The following is a 14,922-nucleotide window of genomic DNA, read 5'->3' on the forward strand; positions in this document are numbered from 1 at the left end:
GGCTGAGATGTTATGTTATGATGACATATTTAGAAAAGAGGAAGGGACTGGGTCACTAAATCTTAGTGCAGGACTATTAGAATACATTAGTTTTCACTATTGCATCCAATGAACTCTAGTCGGGTGAGTTTTCTCAGTTCATCTTTTTATTTTGTACGGTATTGTGACGCTTTCAGTTACATTTCCCAGTCTACTTCAGCAGATAAGATTGTAATTTACACCCCACAGGCCAAGAATAACTGTGTGATGTTACTGAAAACTCAAGAAACAGCTCCTTGTGGACAATAAGTTCTAAAATTTGAGACTTGAAATCCAATTAACATTTTGTTATCAAGGTACAATTGTCTGCCCGTGCCAGCGTGTATTCCCTTCCAACACACAAAGAGTGTTTTTATAATTAGGAATATTGTTGGCAGCTAGTAAGAAAGCTATAACCAGGAAATGGCTAATGAGTAAAGACCCCTGACTGCATATCCACTTCTTTATCATTGCCAACAAAATTAACTTTAGGTTATGAATGAGCAGAAAACCCATCCTTCTCTTAAGTATCTGGGCTGTGTGAAGTCATGGATCACATGGACCTTTATAATTTCACTGGACAGGTCATAGACACAAATGACCCACAAACCTTATGTGTGAAAGAGCAACTTATGATTTGTTAATTAATTAAAACAGACTTGATGACAAAGTCTGAAAATGTTCTTTTGTGGTAATATGACAGAAGACCATGTTTTTAAGGAATATGTAAAAGAAAAGAAGACAGAAGGCGTCAGTTATTTTCATAGAACATCTTTATAGAAAACATTTTTTCACATTTTCAAAAACTGTTTTTTTTTTTTTTTTGCCTTTTCAGTTGATTTCTCTCTTTTTTTTCCCAGTTGTTTTTTATTTATTTATTTATTTTTTAAGATAACTGTCCATTTTTGTTTTTTTATCTGCTAAAGTTGAACATTTTTAACATCCATCTGTGTCAAAGGCTCTAGATGAGCTGCTGGGGCTAGTAGAAGGTGTCTGATGGAAAACTAGGGCGTTCACAGCTGTAATATTAATCTGAAATGTTGAAACACAAGGAGAAATGAAAAAACTTCCCAATTAAGCAGGAAAAGTTTTAGGTGGCTGTGTTTCCAGCTGCGACCGAAGCCCACATTCAGCCTCCAGTAGTCCCTCCACTTAAGCAGCACTCCAGTTTTAGCCTGAAGGCACCTGTGTTAACAGCACTTTTTCTTTTGTCGATATGCAGTTCTATTTCTACGTCCTGCGGTTAACTAGGTCTAACTCTAAACAGTCTACGACCAGCAGGTCCTATCGTCACACACAGAAACAAACAAAAAAAGTACCCCAAAGTTTACAAAACTGTAAAAATAAAAAGAGAAACAAACAGTTACAGTTTTTAACAACTGGTTCGTACATTGTTCTGCTTTGCAAATCTTACCGCGGATTCTGACTTGATAATCAGCTTTGATACAGCTCACAAAAAAAGCTCTGAGTTGAATTCTGAACTTCAGGCTGGTGCAGATCTACTGATGGACATTTTGAATACAGTATATCCAATTCAATATCAATCATGAACATCTCAGCTCCCTGACCTCTTCAGCTTTGTCACAAATCTGCAAATATCGTTACCTTCAAAATCCTTCTCTATGTAACACAAAAACAACATTTCACTGAAATATCTTGAATCCGTACCTTCACTCAGAGATCTGGGGCAGACTACAAAAGCAAAGTTTGACAAAAAAAAAAAACAGTCAACAAAAAAAAATCTTCATACACTTTAGAAGAAAAGATGTCAGACCGACGAACTCTTTGTCTACTTTTGAGCTACCTTACAATATAAATATATAAAGTTTAAAAAAGTGCTTATTAAAAGAAACTATAGTGATGTGATCTCTTCCAGCAGTGTCACTGTTGTTTGTTCTTGACCAGCATTAACACAAAGAAAAACAGTCATCCTTCACAGTCCACTTCATGAACGTCCTCCTCCAACACTGACTAGGATTGTCCAACAAAACGAAAACAAAGGCCCTGGTCTCCCATTAACATTCATCCAACTTGTACAAAAGAAGATTTTTTTTGGGGTGCTGTGAGGAACGCACAGTTAATACAAAAGGAGACTTCTCAAACTAAAAGGAGAGAATTGGCCACTGGTAACATACTGCTGCAACTGGAATACAAGACAACAGGTAAAAATTAAAAGTACTAGTAATCATTGCACATAACCTTCAATGAGGGGACTTCACAATGAGACAATTTGCAGGAGGGGTGAGAAGGGTGCTGTGGCACACTATGGTATAAACACATTGAAAAAGAAAAGCACATTCATGAGGCACAGCTGCAAAACAACGGATCTCTGTGTCCTTTAAAAGTGCCGCTCTCGTCCCACGTCTCCATCTCTGTACCGGCGAAGAGTTTTTAAACATGATTGCCTAACTACTCTCTGAGCAGTTAGGCAATCATGTATTGAGTGATGGCTCTCAGAGCATACAGCATCTCTGCCTGCAGCCGGGCCTCCATGATTAATAGATTAACATGTATCTGTGGAGAGAACACAGGATTAACACCGAGATCCAAAACCACACGGCGCAGAAACTTATAAATACTAAACTGTTTTCTGTCAAACACTGTGTTGAGGGACGGTTGAAGGAATAGTTTGGTTTTTGTTGCTGCTAATTTAATGAGACGACTGAAGATACTCTCATGTCTGTGCAGCTAACACATTAGCTTAGTTTGGTTCCGTCTTTAAATATTCCACCCTACCAGCACTTCTACAGCTCAGTGATAAACATGTACGTTTGCCAGGGAACCACCTGAGATGCCAGGAAGCTATAGTCCCTGTTTAAGTCTGGCTGATAGCTCTCAAAGTAATGATGACCACACTGGGTTTTAAACAAGAAATACAACATGATAATTAATGTGTTTTCATAAATATTCACCCTCTATAAATTTGTCATGAATGGGTAAATTAGCTACACAGACCAAAACAGTTTTTGCACCAGGCCGTAAACATGTTTAGTTTTGCTTTTAACATCGAAGTCTGTGGGGATTCACTCGCTCTGGGAACTAGTTTCAAGTGTTCGTTTGAGGAACTGCAGTTCTGTGCTGGATTCGTTTTGATATCAGTCTCAACTGAATACGTGTACGACCTTTTCCTTTAACAGATCGGTAGAGAGCCCTCTTACCCGCTCTAAAGTTTTGAGTGGAGTCCAACTCAACGGGCGCACTGGAGTTTTTGTGGCGTCTGGAAAACAGGCCACAGCCTTGATGTACAGCTTCAAATCTCGCTCCAGCAACTGGTTCACCTCTCCGTACTCGTAATCATCGTAACTGTGAGCAAAGGCAAACACATTTTTATCCACTAAACACAATGAAAAGCAGAGGTTTGTATGACTAAAAGGGCATGTTCGTATTATTTTATTACTTATTAAAAAAATAAATAAATAAAATAAAAGTCTTACCGAATTCCTAACACACAGTGGATGTAATTCCAGATCGCCCTCTTCAGGTCGGCGCTGTGCAACGAAGGGAGGGTGGTCACACTCCTGAATCTGTCGTCGAGGAGGTGGCCGATGTCAGAATACAATCTGTTGACTAAGGAGAAACCGTGGTCTTCCCATGAATAGTCCTGTAGGGTCAATGGGACAAGTCAGTAAAATGAAACAGAACACACATAAAATTAAAGGCAAACCAGAGAAAAATCTGCATAATTGTGCATTTACAAAAAGGTAGAATCTTAAAAACACTTGGTAAACTGGCTTTAACAACACGCCACATACACTTTTCATCTGTATCTGCAGAAAAAAATACAACTATTCGAAATATAAGCTACTCTTACTTATTATTGTCTCTCATGGACTCTCAGATGTGAGAAAAAAAACTATATTGTTTAACTTGCTCTGCCTGAGGCTGCCTGACTGCAGACACCAAATTTACATCTAATTTGGTTGCTGATCTCCTGGAGGAAGTATGTTAGATGTACTGACTGAGGCAGACACCTGCCAGCCAGTCAGACACAATAATTTCCTGTAGCCATAAAATTAAATACCATTACACACATACTGTATGTTTACTGACACCAGAACCAGCTGACTGACACACACAAATGTAACATCCTCACCTGAACTCTAAATACTTGGAAGTGGTCCTCCTCCTGGCGTGCAAACTCCTGATAGCAAAAGTCAGGGTCTGTGATAAAACGTGACGGATCTGCGAAGCATATCATCTCCTCCTCTTCTTCCATGTCTAAAAAAAGAGACAAGAGACACGTAGGAGAGGCAGTGAGAGTGCGTCACCAAGTGTACGTGGTAATCGCTCAAGATTCACACCACGCGACCCAATTTAAACGCGCAAGATAATCATCAGAGGCGAGTGGGAACATCTAAGCAGTGTCAGTCTGTTTGTGGGTTACCTGTTTGCTGGAGTGTTTGTGTCTGCAGAAGACGCTCCTCTCTCTTCTCGCGCTCCTCCTGGGACTTTTGGATCCTCTCCTTCAGACACATCATGTCACAACTGGAGTCCAGAGACTATCGGGACAAACACCAGGAGACGGAGCGATGAAGTTAAACACATGAAGGAGACAGCCTCTGCTACTGTGGCAAGAAATACTCTGATGCTGCATTTAACATAATATCAGACATTACATATTTACACAAAGTGATCAGATCATATTCCTCAATTGTGTGTTTTAGACTCTGAGCTTTACTTTATTTTAACTTGTTTTGGAACAATTTAATTGGAAAAAATGAAGATATGGGAGCGCCAGCAGAAAATATTTTATATCAGCATATTTTGAACATAAAAAAATTCAGCAAATGCATTATTTAAAATTGATTATTTAAACAGACTGTATCCACTCAGTGATTTTTAAGAAAAAGTCTGTTACCCTTCTTCGTGTTATGTGTTCAGAGGGAGCGGCGAGGGACTGAGGCACGTTGGCGTTGCCGTTGGCAGCATCAAAGGGGCAGAAGGTCGGAGGGGTACCGTTAGGAGATTTGGAGAGTGGAACAAAGTCCGAGTCAGCGTCGCATCCGAACACAAAGCTGCAGAGGGAGTGGCAGTGGGCAAGGATCACCACGGCCTGCACCAGCTCGGCCAGCGACCAGCACTGCTCACCCGACTTCAGCAGAGTCTGAGGAAACGACAACAAAACGCTGCTTCAGTCCCAGATAACAACAATAAAGAAAAAAGATTTAGCTCGAATCTTTATTTTTGTGAATATTAAACAATTCAGTGGGGAAACATTTAATAGTGTCTTATTACTGATTATGTGTGTGTCTCTGTTTTTTTGTCCCGTACCTGAATGTGTGAGCAGGCTATGAGCCAGGGCTGGTGGGCCAGCACCTTGTTGATGTTGTCAAGAAGGCGAAGGCGAGGGGGTGCTGCCTCCAAACCCTGCAACCACAGAGGGTCCCCGCCCACTCTCAGAAAATGAGCTGAGTGTAGGTACACCAGGTAGTTGCAATGATGTCGTGCCGCAGCCTATAAGTGACGGGGCGAGAATATTGAGGAGGCAGATTTGGGAAAATTACCAACTCAAACTGTATCTTTAATTTTGTGTAACGCTATTATGATCCCTGTGTTTGTTTATTTTTATGTGATGTAACTGATGAGGCTCTTGGTGTGTGGCGGGGTCACTGACCATGATGGCGATATAATGGCGGTATGGCAGCGGCAGTGGGCCGTCCATGTGCAGGATGTAGTGCTGCGTACGCAGGAAGCTCTCCAAGTACTGAGGGTGAGACGCCATCTGCTGGGACACAGCGTCCACGCTCCCCCTGCTGACCAGAGCCTTCATGAACAACAGTGACACCCGCTCCTTCTCACCGTTCACCATCACCTGCAGAAACCAGGACAAGGAGGGGAGAGGACAAGGTTGGTTCCTGACGAGAAACTTAAAAAAAACATGAACTGTTTATTAATGCAGTTCACTCTGAGGAGTTTTCCACGTTGTGTTCATATGTCTGTCAACGATGTCTGTGTAAATTCCTTTATCTTTGGGGCTTTTTGTACGGTTAGTCGATCAAAACACGCAGTTTCAAGACAAAGAGACGAGGTATTTTTTTTTTTTTTATCATTCTTAGGACAAAATAACTGTGTAAGCTATTTAATCAAAAAAGAAAATAAAGAAATCAAAACTGTCACATCACCCTTAATGACGGTGATACATGTATTTATTGATTATACTGATCTATGCACCGTGTGTTAAGTTTCCATATATACTGAGTAGTCCTTCTCATGTTAAATTACACGAAAACCAGCAACAATGGGCTGAAGTTCCTTTGGGACAATTATTAGATTTCAATTTGTAGACAAATCAGGTTGATGATGATGTTGGACTTCAGTGACGACCGGCCAGACTGTGCTCTGGACTGGAATCATGTTCCACGCTTTAAATCAACTAGCAGACTTGGAAGAATAGCCGCCGTGATGCTGTGATACCGGCACCGCTGGCAAGGGAGTGCATTCCTTACGTTATTCTTTCTCCAAATAAAACAAGCAAACAACAGAAGCTCAGCTGGGAGCTTGGCAGACTCACAGACAGTCAGGTTGGCTGAAGCAGGCTCATTTAAATCCACTATGTCATTATTAAGTGAAGTAGAAGTGCTCTGGAGTGCACTTCTGTGAAATTAAAGTGGACGCAGCAAACAAAAACAATGCTGGTGTACGGAAAGAAAGAAAAAAAACACCCAAAATTATGCTCTGAAGGGGGATTTACACGCTGGGAGGAAGCACAGATGAAGGAACTAATGTGAAAGTTGAGCTTAGGAGGCCTTGAAGAGGGAAGCTCGACAGCAGTAAAGAAATGGATGAGGCCAAACACACAAACATGGGAGCGACTGGGCTAAGGAGCCTGAGGCCAAGAGAAACAGACCCATGTGGAGTGGGAAGCTGGCTTGGCCTCACAGGCACAGCCGTTTATTAGCTCTCTCTGTCGTACAGTGGCCTCCAGGAAAAGGGGTACGGGAGCTCGGCCACGGGCGAGGACTCAGTTCCCCTGCATGTGAAACTCGAGCGCACAGCACTGATCACACGCCAAACGGTTCGCTGCAATTTCAACCGTACAAATTTTGGCAAAGAGTTCTCCTTTAAACAACACAAACGGCCGTCTAGGATTATTACCGTCCCGTCAAATCACAGACACCTCAACTTATGCCACAGTTAGTTGGAGCAAATGTCAACTAGCGGGCCTTGTTACTTAATTTTAGCCCCGTACAGCTCTTTGGCATTCTGCACCATGTTTATCTGGATGGTAGCTCCATGTGGTATTTCACTTCTTGCTGCAGTGGATGAGGGTTTCCTCCAGATCGTGCACAAGGCTCCACCTCTTGACCTATATACAATCTATTCTCAGCCCATAAAAGATGTTTTAACACTCCACACATTAAACAAGCCGTCTCATTCTGACGTTTACATCTTCCTAATCTCATAGTTTATACAACCAAAGGAAGCGGGAGGATTGAAAGAAAAAAAAAAAAAAAAAGGCGGAGCGAGTGAGTGGAGTTGGCACTAAATGAAACGCGGACCCTGACCCGCTCTCGTCTGTCAGCGTCCATGAGAAACGATGTGGAGGCAACGTAGTGCACACAGGTGCCTGCCAATCAACGACTGACAAAAGCACATTCACACAAGTATCCCTCTGCAAACACGAGAGCTGCTGATTAGTATGCCAAGCTGCAGAATCTAGGTTACTGCTCCATCAAGCACTAACTGGCTTGGACACTGAAAGGAAGAGGCCTACACCGTACAGAAAACATGCTTTGAGTCTGACTTAACATGTAACCAATCTGTTATTATAGAGTAAGAAGGAACTTCCACATGGTAGTATCAGCAACTATAATTATTTAAAAGTTATATACACTCAGCTGCCAGTTCATTAGGTACACGAGTGAAAACAAATGGATTTTAATACATCAGTCCTGCACTAAATCCTCCTTCATGATTGATATAATGTTTGGTCTATTCTGAAACAGTGTAAGAAAGGTGGTGATTCAACTCTATGATCATTTAGGAGAGTTAGGGTTAAAAAAAAAAAAAAATGAAAACACAGTTGAATCAACAGCTCTCTCAGTTATTTTAAACAAATGCTAAATACCAAAGCCTTCAAGCTAAGATTTTGTGCAGGACTGTTATATTAGAGTACGTTCGTTTTCACTGGTGAATCTAATGAACTGGCATTAAGTGTATTTTTCAGAATGACTATAAATGTACTTGGCTTTTAGGTTTAATTAGCATGTACAGAAAACATTTCAGACTGGAGCACAGTGGGACATCATTAGAAACCAAGTGACGCAACAACCCTGGGCAGGACACAGGCAACTGGCCTGTTCATTGTCTTTTGATTCAGAGGGAGAAACACTATTTACGTACGAGAATCACTTCAACAAAAGGTTACTGCTGTTGTTAGACGGGCTGAAGCTAAAATGATAGACTTCATTGCACTGAACTGTGAACCCGGTGCCCACACGGGACACGCCACTGTCTTTAAATGGGCTTCAGAGAAAGGGGACAAACACATCGCGGTTGTCAACAAGTCTCTAAAAGTCACCATTTAATGGTCACATTCTGTCCTTTATCAAATAAAATTGCTTACCCTTTTACAGCCGAGGAGGTGGCATTAGTCATCAATGGGATCACGCAATCAAAGAGGAAATTGATATTTTGCGTAATCTCATAAACATGTCTGGGCAAATACCACAAAGAGAGGCAAAAATGAAACAGGAACTACATAGTGAGCAGGAAATGACAAATCTCGCAGCTTAACCGGCTGACAGCACAAAAACAATTCAGATAAACCTACAGTCCAATCTACAATATATTCACATCTACATCTGCTAGGCCCATTCGCAAAGATCAGACATCCAACTGAAGTTAAATCCAGCTAAACTGAACAGGAACTTTTCATTTTTAGAAAACCTTACATTTAGCCACAAACGTGATCCATCACACTTCATTTAAAGACCCATTTCCCTCCAAACTAATCAATATTTGTGACTAATACACGCTGCAGGAGAAGGTTTTGACAGATGCCGTTTGTCAAAGCTGTGCCCAGACACCCATGCACACCACTTCATTCTTATTGCCACAGAAAACAAGGCAGAGAAGCTGCACACAGCAGTACTTTTGATAAGGCTTTGATACACTCCTTATTGTCCACCCACATGAAAAAAAATACAGAATAAAGAGGAAAAAAAACAACTGCTAACAAGCATGTGTAGGCGGCTATATAAAGCAACAAGGAACACATCATCATGCAACTGTGCATTACAAAGCATCTTTTGGTTTCACACGTATGCGCACAAATCTTTTAATTCTGCTCACAGTATGCCCGGCAGCAACTGATTCTGTAATACAAACAATGTTGTCTTGTCTAAAATAAGCCTGACAAAGGCAATGTTTATATTAGGGATGCTGCTGTATTCAATTCACAAGAGGAATTCAAACGTGCGGCCTGGCTGCATAAATATATATATAAAAAAAAAAAAATCTGACAGAGGGCGTGTTGTTGTGAGAAAAAAAAATAATTCACAGGTGCAGATCATTTGACATTCAAAAGAAATCCTCCCGTCCTAACACAGGCGAGGTCATTTGTTTATTGATCAGAGAGGACCAAGAGGCAGGGATGAAATGAAAAACAGGTGGTGACGTCACTGAGGGGAGGAAAGGTAAGTGGAGACAAAGACGGGCTTTGATAGCAGGCTGACAAACAAAACAGCAGCACTGTTCAAGCAAGGATATGAAGCAAGAGCGCAGGACTGAGATGACACACAGAGAAGTGGAAAAATTATACCAGCCGTCTTCCAAGGGTAAATGTGTCAGCTCGAGATGAGACGTGCATGTGCGCATGTAGTGTGTAAGTGTGTGTGTGTGTGTGTGTGTGTGTGTGGGGGGGGGGGGGGGCTGCTGCAGATATAGGAGAAGGACATTCAATCTGCATTCCGATTGAGCCTTTAGGGGGTCTGTCGTTATCATGCGCCAGTGTCCTGGCGACATTAACTCCCCAACACCCTCACCGGAAACACAAGCAGACGGGGACGATTTTGGCTCTGCAACCTGAACTCGAGGAGAAGTGCAAAAAACAAACCAGCTGCAGCCCAGAGAGGTTTGGAGGGGGGGGAGGCTGCACATACAACACAACCAAGACAAACAAAACACTGTGCCGTAGGATGAAAAAAAAAAAAAAAAAAACACATAGAGCAGATGAGTGATAAGATCTGTCAGACAGGTAGATCAATGACTGAAAGCAGGTAGGAAATGATAACAGAGTCATTTATGACACCTCTAATTCACAAGCTAGAAGAAGTATGTTATCATATCAAACTCAGATAAGATTTTATTTCCCTTTGCAACCACACAAATACTTATTTGTGTCTCCAATTACAAACATGTACAAATGAGCAGCAAACTATTCAAAAGTAGCATTCTTTGGACTTGAGAGCAGAGCTGCTGCTGCTGCTCACATTACTGCCTGTGTTTTTTTTTTTGGTCCATTTCTGGACTCTAATCTGCAGCAAACATGTATTTTTGGGAATGCACTCGAGACAGCGCCCCCTTCCTGTTGCACGGCGGAAAAACAGCGGCGGAGGAGAAAAACAACTTTGATTGGCAGTCCAGTTCAGCCAGCAAAAACAGCACAATAAAAAGTCGACATCATTAGGAAGGAGGAAAAGACGCAACAATCCTTCATGGATATGGCATATACACATATACTACTGTGCATATAACTCGTGCTCGTGTGTTATTTTTTTAGCAAATAAATGCCTCTGCATTACTTCACAGCCACCAAACTTGACATTTTCTCCCCCAATTCCTGAGATGATGTCATCGTCACCTGCAGCTTTCTCCTCACACCGCAGCCGTTAACGCTCGTGTACATTAAATATCATCAATATCTGGTTAATATATCGATGTGTAATAGTATAATAGTGCCCTTTGATTACAAGGAAATACTTGAACCGTCCAAGGAGAAACAACAAAGGCAGAGTCGCCTGTTCAGCCACTGTGATGTTAAGCTCAAAAAAACACGGCGCAGATATCACTTTTGAGGTTTTAATTTAGCCTAGCACAGCGACGGTTAATCACTAATGTTAGCTCTACGTGACATTTTTAACGGATGGAGACAGAAACCGCGACATGTCTCTGGGAGGTGGGCAAAGGTGACATCCCCTTACACCGAAATCCGACCATAAAAACCCATTTGTCGCCCTTTTTTTTTTTTTTTTTTTACTTGTGATTTCACACGTTTGCTCGGTAAACCGTTAGCTGACTTAGCAGGGAGCTACGTTAGAACTTTGGCTATTTAGGTTAGCTACGTGCAGCCGTTGACGTTACTAACGGGTGTTTAAAAAAAGTTTAAGGACTTAAGACTGTTCAGGTAAGTCAACCTTCATCTTCCACCTCCTCTTATTTGATACCACAATATGTTGTTTAAATCTTTAAATGCCAGCAAAGGTGAATACAAGAGTAGGTTAAGATGTTATTTCTTTGATAAAAAAAAATACCCCTTCGACAAATGAATGAACGCTACTCAGTTAGCCGCTAGCTTTAATTGTGTTAGAACTATTTTCCAGCCCCGGATAACGCCAGATAATGCTGTAACCTACCTGTTTTTGGACTCGCTGGTACTGGGTTCTCAGGGGGTACTCCATTTTATTCGTACAGATGATCATTTTCTAAAAAACTGTGCTATTGCATGGATGCGGCTGTGTCCTTTCTTGGTGCCTTCCAAGCTAGCTAACAAAGGCAGAGGGGAGCCTGCCGCTGGCTGCAGTCAGCCCGTCTGTAGCTGCAGACTAGACTGAGAGGAGAGAAAGCCTTCCTGCAGCCGAGCTGACAGCTCCAGTAACAGTGGGCCCAATCAAAGCGCAGGAGGCGGAGCCGGCTGCCTCAGGGTTATATCCAAATGCTAATGAACATCTGCAAAACAACAGCGCAGAGAGGCAAAACAGGCCGAGGCACTGAGAGCAGAAGTCAGACTACAGTTCCTGGGACGGGGCAGTTTCTAGGAAGGAACCCAAGAATACACTGTTGTTGTTTCTGTGCTGCCTTTTTGTAATATCTCTGTTCATTTAGCTACTAGAAACATTTGCTGCATTAATGGATGGGTTCGCAATTTTTTATTTGCCTTAAAAACCACAGTCAGGTTTCCATATTATAACATTTTATTTGCTGTAGTCATCACTCCTGACCATATGGGCCACACAACTCCCTTTCTAAACTAAAAGACGCATCAAAATGACATGAAACTAGCCCAAAGTTACCCCACCCACACGATTTTAGTGGGAGAATTTCCCACATTGTGCCCATCAATGAACTGCTGGGGCAAATTATTGATAGCTACTGAAGAGTGACACCAACTTATTCAAACATGTCATCTGAGCGCACTGCTAGGCAACTGTTGGCGTCTATAAGCCACTAAAGCTAACAGTTAGCAAGCTAATCACCAGGTAACTTAATGTAGGAAATGTTCTTGAGGCTATTGACAATATTTGTGGTCGGCAACTGTTTGTGCGCCAAGTTGCAGTTGAAAACGTGTAAAGACCTTAGCCAGCTAGCAGATATATATATTGTGTGCGTGAGAGCGAAAATGACTCTTCATTCCAGCAGGTTACAGTAGTCTGTATTCGTCATTCAAAAGGGGAAACTGGAGGAGTTAAGGCCAGCGAGGGACCTCAGAAGTGCTGACCTCTCCTGACTCATGCAGATCTGCTGGTACACAGTTTGTCTGTTCTTTCATTCATTGCTTATTCATTTTAGCTCACTGTGTAAATGTTTACGTATTGTAATTCTTCCTGGAGTCATTTTTGTGTTTTTCATTCTTTATTATGATTAGAAACAAGTAGTTGCTACTAGTTGATGGATTTTGAATGTGGAGAATTTAGCAGTATTGAATAGGACCTTTTGACTTTCTCCTTTGTTTGCTTTCATCACTTGTATTTATTTTCTCCATCTTTGGTTCCTAATCTGATTTTAGATTAGCAGACAACAACCAACAGTACAAGACACTCTGCAGAGACTACAGTAGGATCCGGGTTCGAATCCATGGGTTTACTGGCGCCTTTCTGTGTGGAGTTTGCATGTTCTCCCTGTGTCTGCGTGGGTTCTCTCCGGGTACTCCAACTTCCTCCCACTGTCAAGAGACTGGCGACATGTCCAGGGTGTACCCTGCCTCTTGCCCGATGACAGCTGGGATATGCTCAAGCCCCCCGTGACCCTTCACAGGACAAGTGGTTACAGAAGATGAATGAATGAATGAATATATGGTTCCTTGCTCTCAAGTGGTAAACAAATGTAGACATGTATTTAGATAATTAGAACATAAGTGCTGATTCAGACACGTGTCAACATACACATTATCACATTAGACAACATTAGGCCACTTCTCCACAGTACCTAATAAAGCAGTTATGCTCAGCGTTCATGCAGAGGTGGACCTTGCAGACCACATTTGACACTGATTTGACATGATAATGTTGCCTTGATCTTTGCTTATTGGCTGGGTGATAACCAGATGCTTCTAAACTTTACTGGGAGGCACAGGGACGCGATTTAAAATGTGCGTGGAAGTTACCAAATATTGTTCCTTGCCCCATAAAGGGTTAAGACAAACTTAAAATAGTTGCGAGCATGTACTTTAACTACTTCAACACCCGCTACTGTGTTATCTAGGTAAGCACTAAATCTGATACTTAGACTAAAAAAAGTTTTTCACAAACTCGTTCTTCTTTGCGGGCCTGACTCAGGTTTTGAGGTTAGACACTTGGAGAAGTGTTACCAAAGCATAAACACGTCATCCGACACTACCCATGATGCAGCTTGATTCGCTCTTCAGAGTCTGTGAAACTCCTGATGTCTGTAACTTTTAAGGCAGGTTTCCTGTATACAGTGTTAGGCTCCGAGCTCAGACCGCAGTGACAATAATCCTCCTTCAAGATGAAAACATTATACAACTGCTTTTATAGGCTTAGAAGTAATTCTTGTGATGAGTAAACTGACCATCATGTGTGAAATCAGAGGAGTTCTCATCTAATGCTACAAAATACAACATTTTAATGCGCTTCGTAATCTGTAGCAGCAGTTTATGTTCATGTTTCAATATCTCAACATCTGTATATATAAATTCCACCTTAAATTTTACATATCAATTAAAACTCCACATACATGGAGGGGCTGAGCAGCATATTACTATACAACTTATGTGAAACTGGGTTATACTACTGAGTACAGACTCAAAAAATGGACAGATGTGACCATATGTGGAACAAGAGGAGGTTGGAATAAAACCAGTTACACAAATAAAATGTGTCTAATGTGTTCATCCAAGTCACGCAAGTCTGTAAATGAACAGGGGATACTGTAAAATCTTTATCATCTTGCTCTTATACATCAAATAATCTAATTGTCCCAAAGGAAAGTGAATAATGCGTTGTTCATGCTCGTGTCCTCATCTGAACTAAATACACAACAAGAATTGATTAGACTCCCTCTTGCCATGTGATATCCACTACTGACCGCTGCATTCAGGCTCGTTTGATTGACCCTCCGGTCTGACCCAGTTGCTACTTGGTGTATGGACTCTTTCATTCCACTCTTGTCTTGGTGAAAGGCACGTTTGTTCCTTAATCAGAAATCTTCCCACTGAATTTGTCGTTTTCCGAGTACAGGAGTCTCGGCCTTCATTTCAATTAGCTGCGTCTGGAGTCATTTCTGTGTTTTACTACTTTATTATGATTAGAAACAGAATCCACTAGTTGATGGATTTACAGTATTAAATGGGACTTTATTTCCTCTTGTTTGGTAAAAATGGACACAAAACACAAGAAAATGAGCTAAAATACAACAGCTACATGAAACTAGATTTTATGTTTTGGTTAAAATCAGTGTTGAGGCATTTTGCTCTCAGAGTGAGGATGATGAGTAATGTTGATGTAC

The 14,922-nt window shown here is 41.5% G+C and overlaps 1 protein-coding gene across 1 annotated transcript; it reads right to left on the reverse strand.

Moving 5' to 3' along the window:
- Positions 1 to 892: 892 nt before the first annotated feature.
- On the reverse strand, positions 893 to 11,771 carry sesn4 (sestrin 4). Its single transcript, XM_084550038.1, has 9 exons — positions 11,595 to 11,771; positions 5,633 to 5,830; positions 5,290 to 5,472; positions 4,877 to 5,122; positions 4,403 to 4,517; positions 4,112 to 4,236; positions 3,453 to 3,619; positions 3,177 to 3,321; positions 893 to 2,532 (listed from the first exon to the last, which is right to left on the reverse strand). Exons 1-9 carry the CDS (start codon positions 11,658 to 11,660, stop codon positions 2,443 to 2,445), a joined length of 1,335 nt encoding a protein of 444 aa, XP_084406164.1. The 5' UTR covers positions 11,661 to 11,771; the 3' UTR covers positions 893 to 2,442.
- Between the last annotated feature and the right edge of the window lie 3,151 nt (positions 11,772 to 14,922).

This window comes from Chelon labrosus (assembly GCF_963514085.1).
Source record: "Chelon labrosus genome assembly, chromosome: 8".
Classification (NCBI taxonomy): Eukaryota; Metazoa; Chordata; class Actinopteri; order Mugiliformes; family Mugilidae; genus Chelon; species Chelon labrosus.

Excerpts from the sequence above, each read along its gene's own strand:
- sesn4 (XM_084550038.1), bottom strand. The coding sequence starts at position 11,660 with ATGATCATCTGTACGAATAAAATGGAGTACCCCCTGAGAACCCAGTAC. Across the intron at positions 4,518-4,876 it reads AACACATAACACGAAGAAGG|TCTCTGGACTCCAGTTGTGA; the intron begins GTAACAGACTTT and ends TTGTCCCGATAG. Across the intron at positions 3,620-4,111 it reads TCCAAGTATTTAGAGTTCAG|GACTATTCATGGGAAGACCA; the intron begins GTGAGGATGTTA and ends TTGACCCTACAG.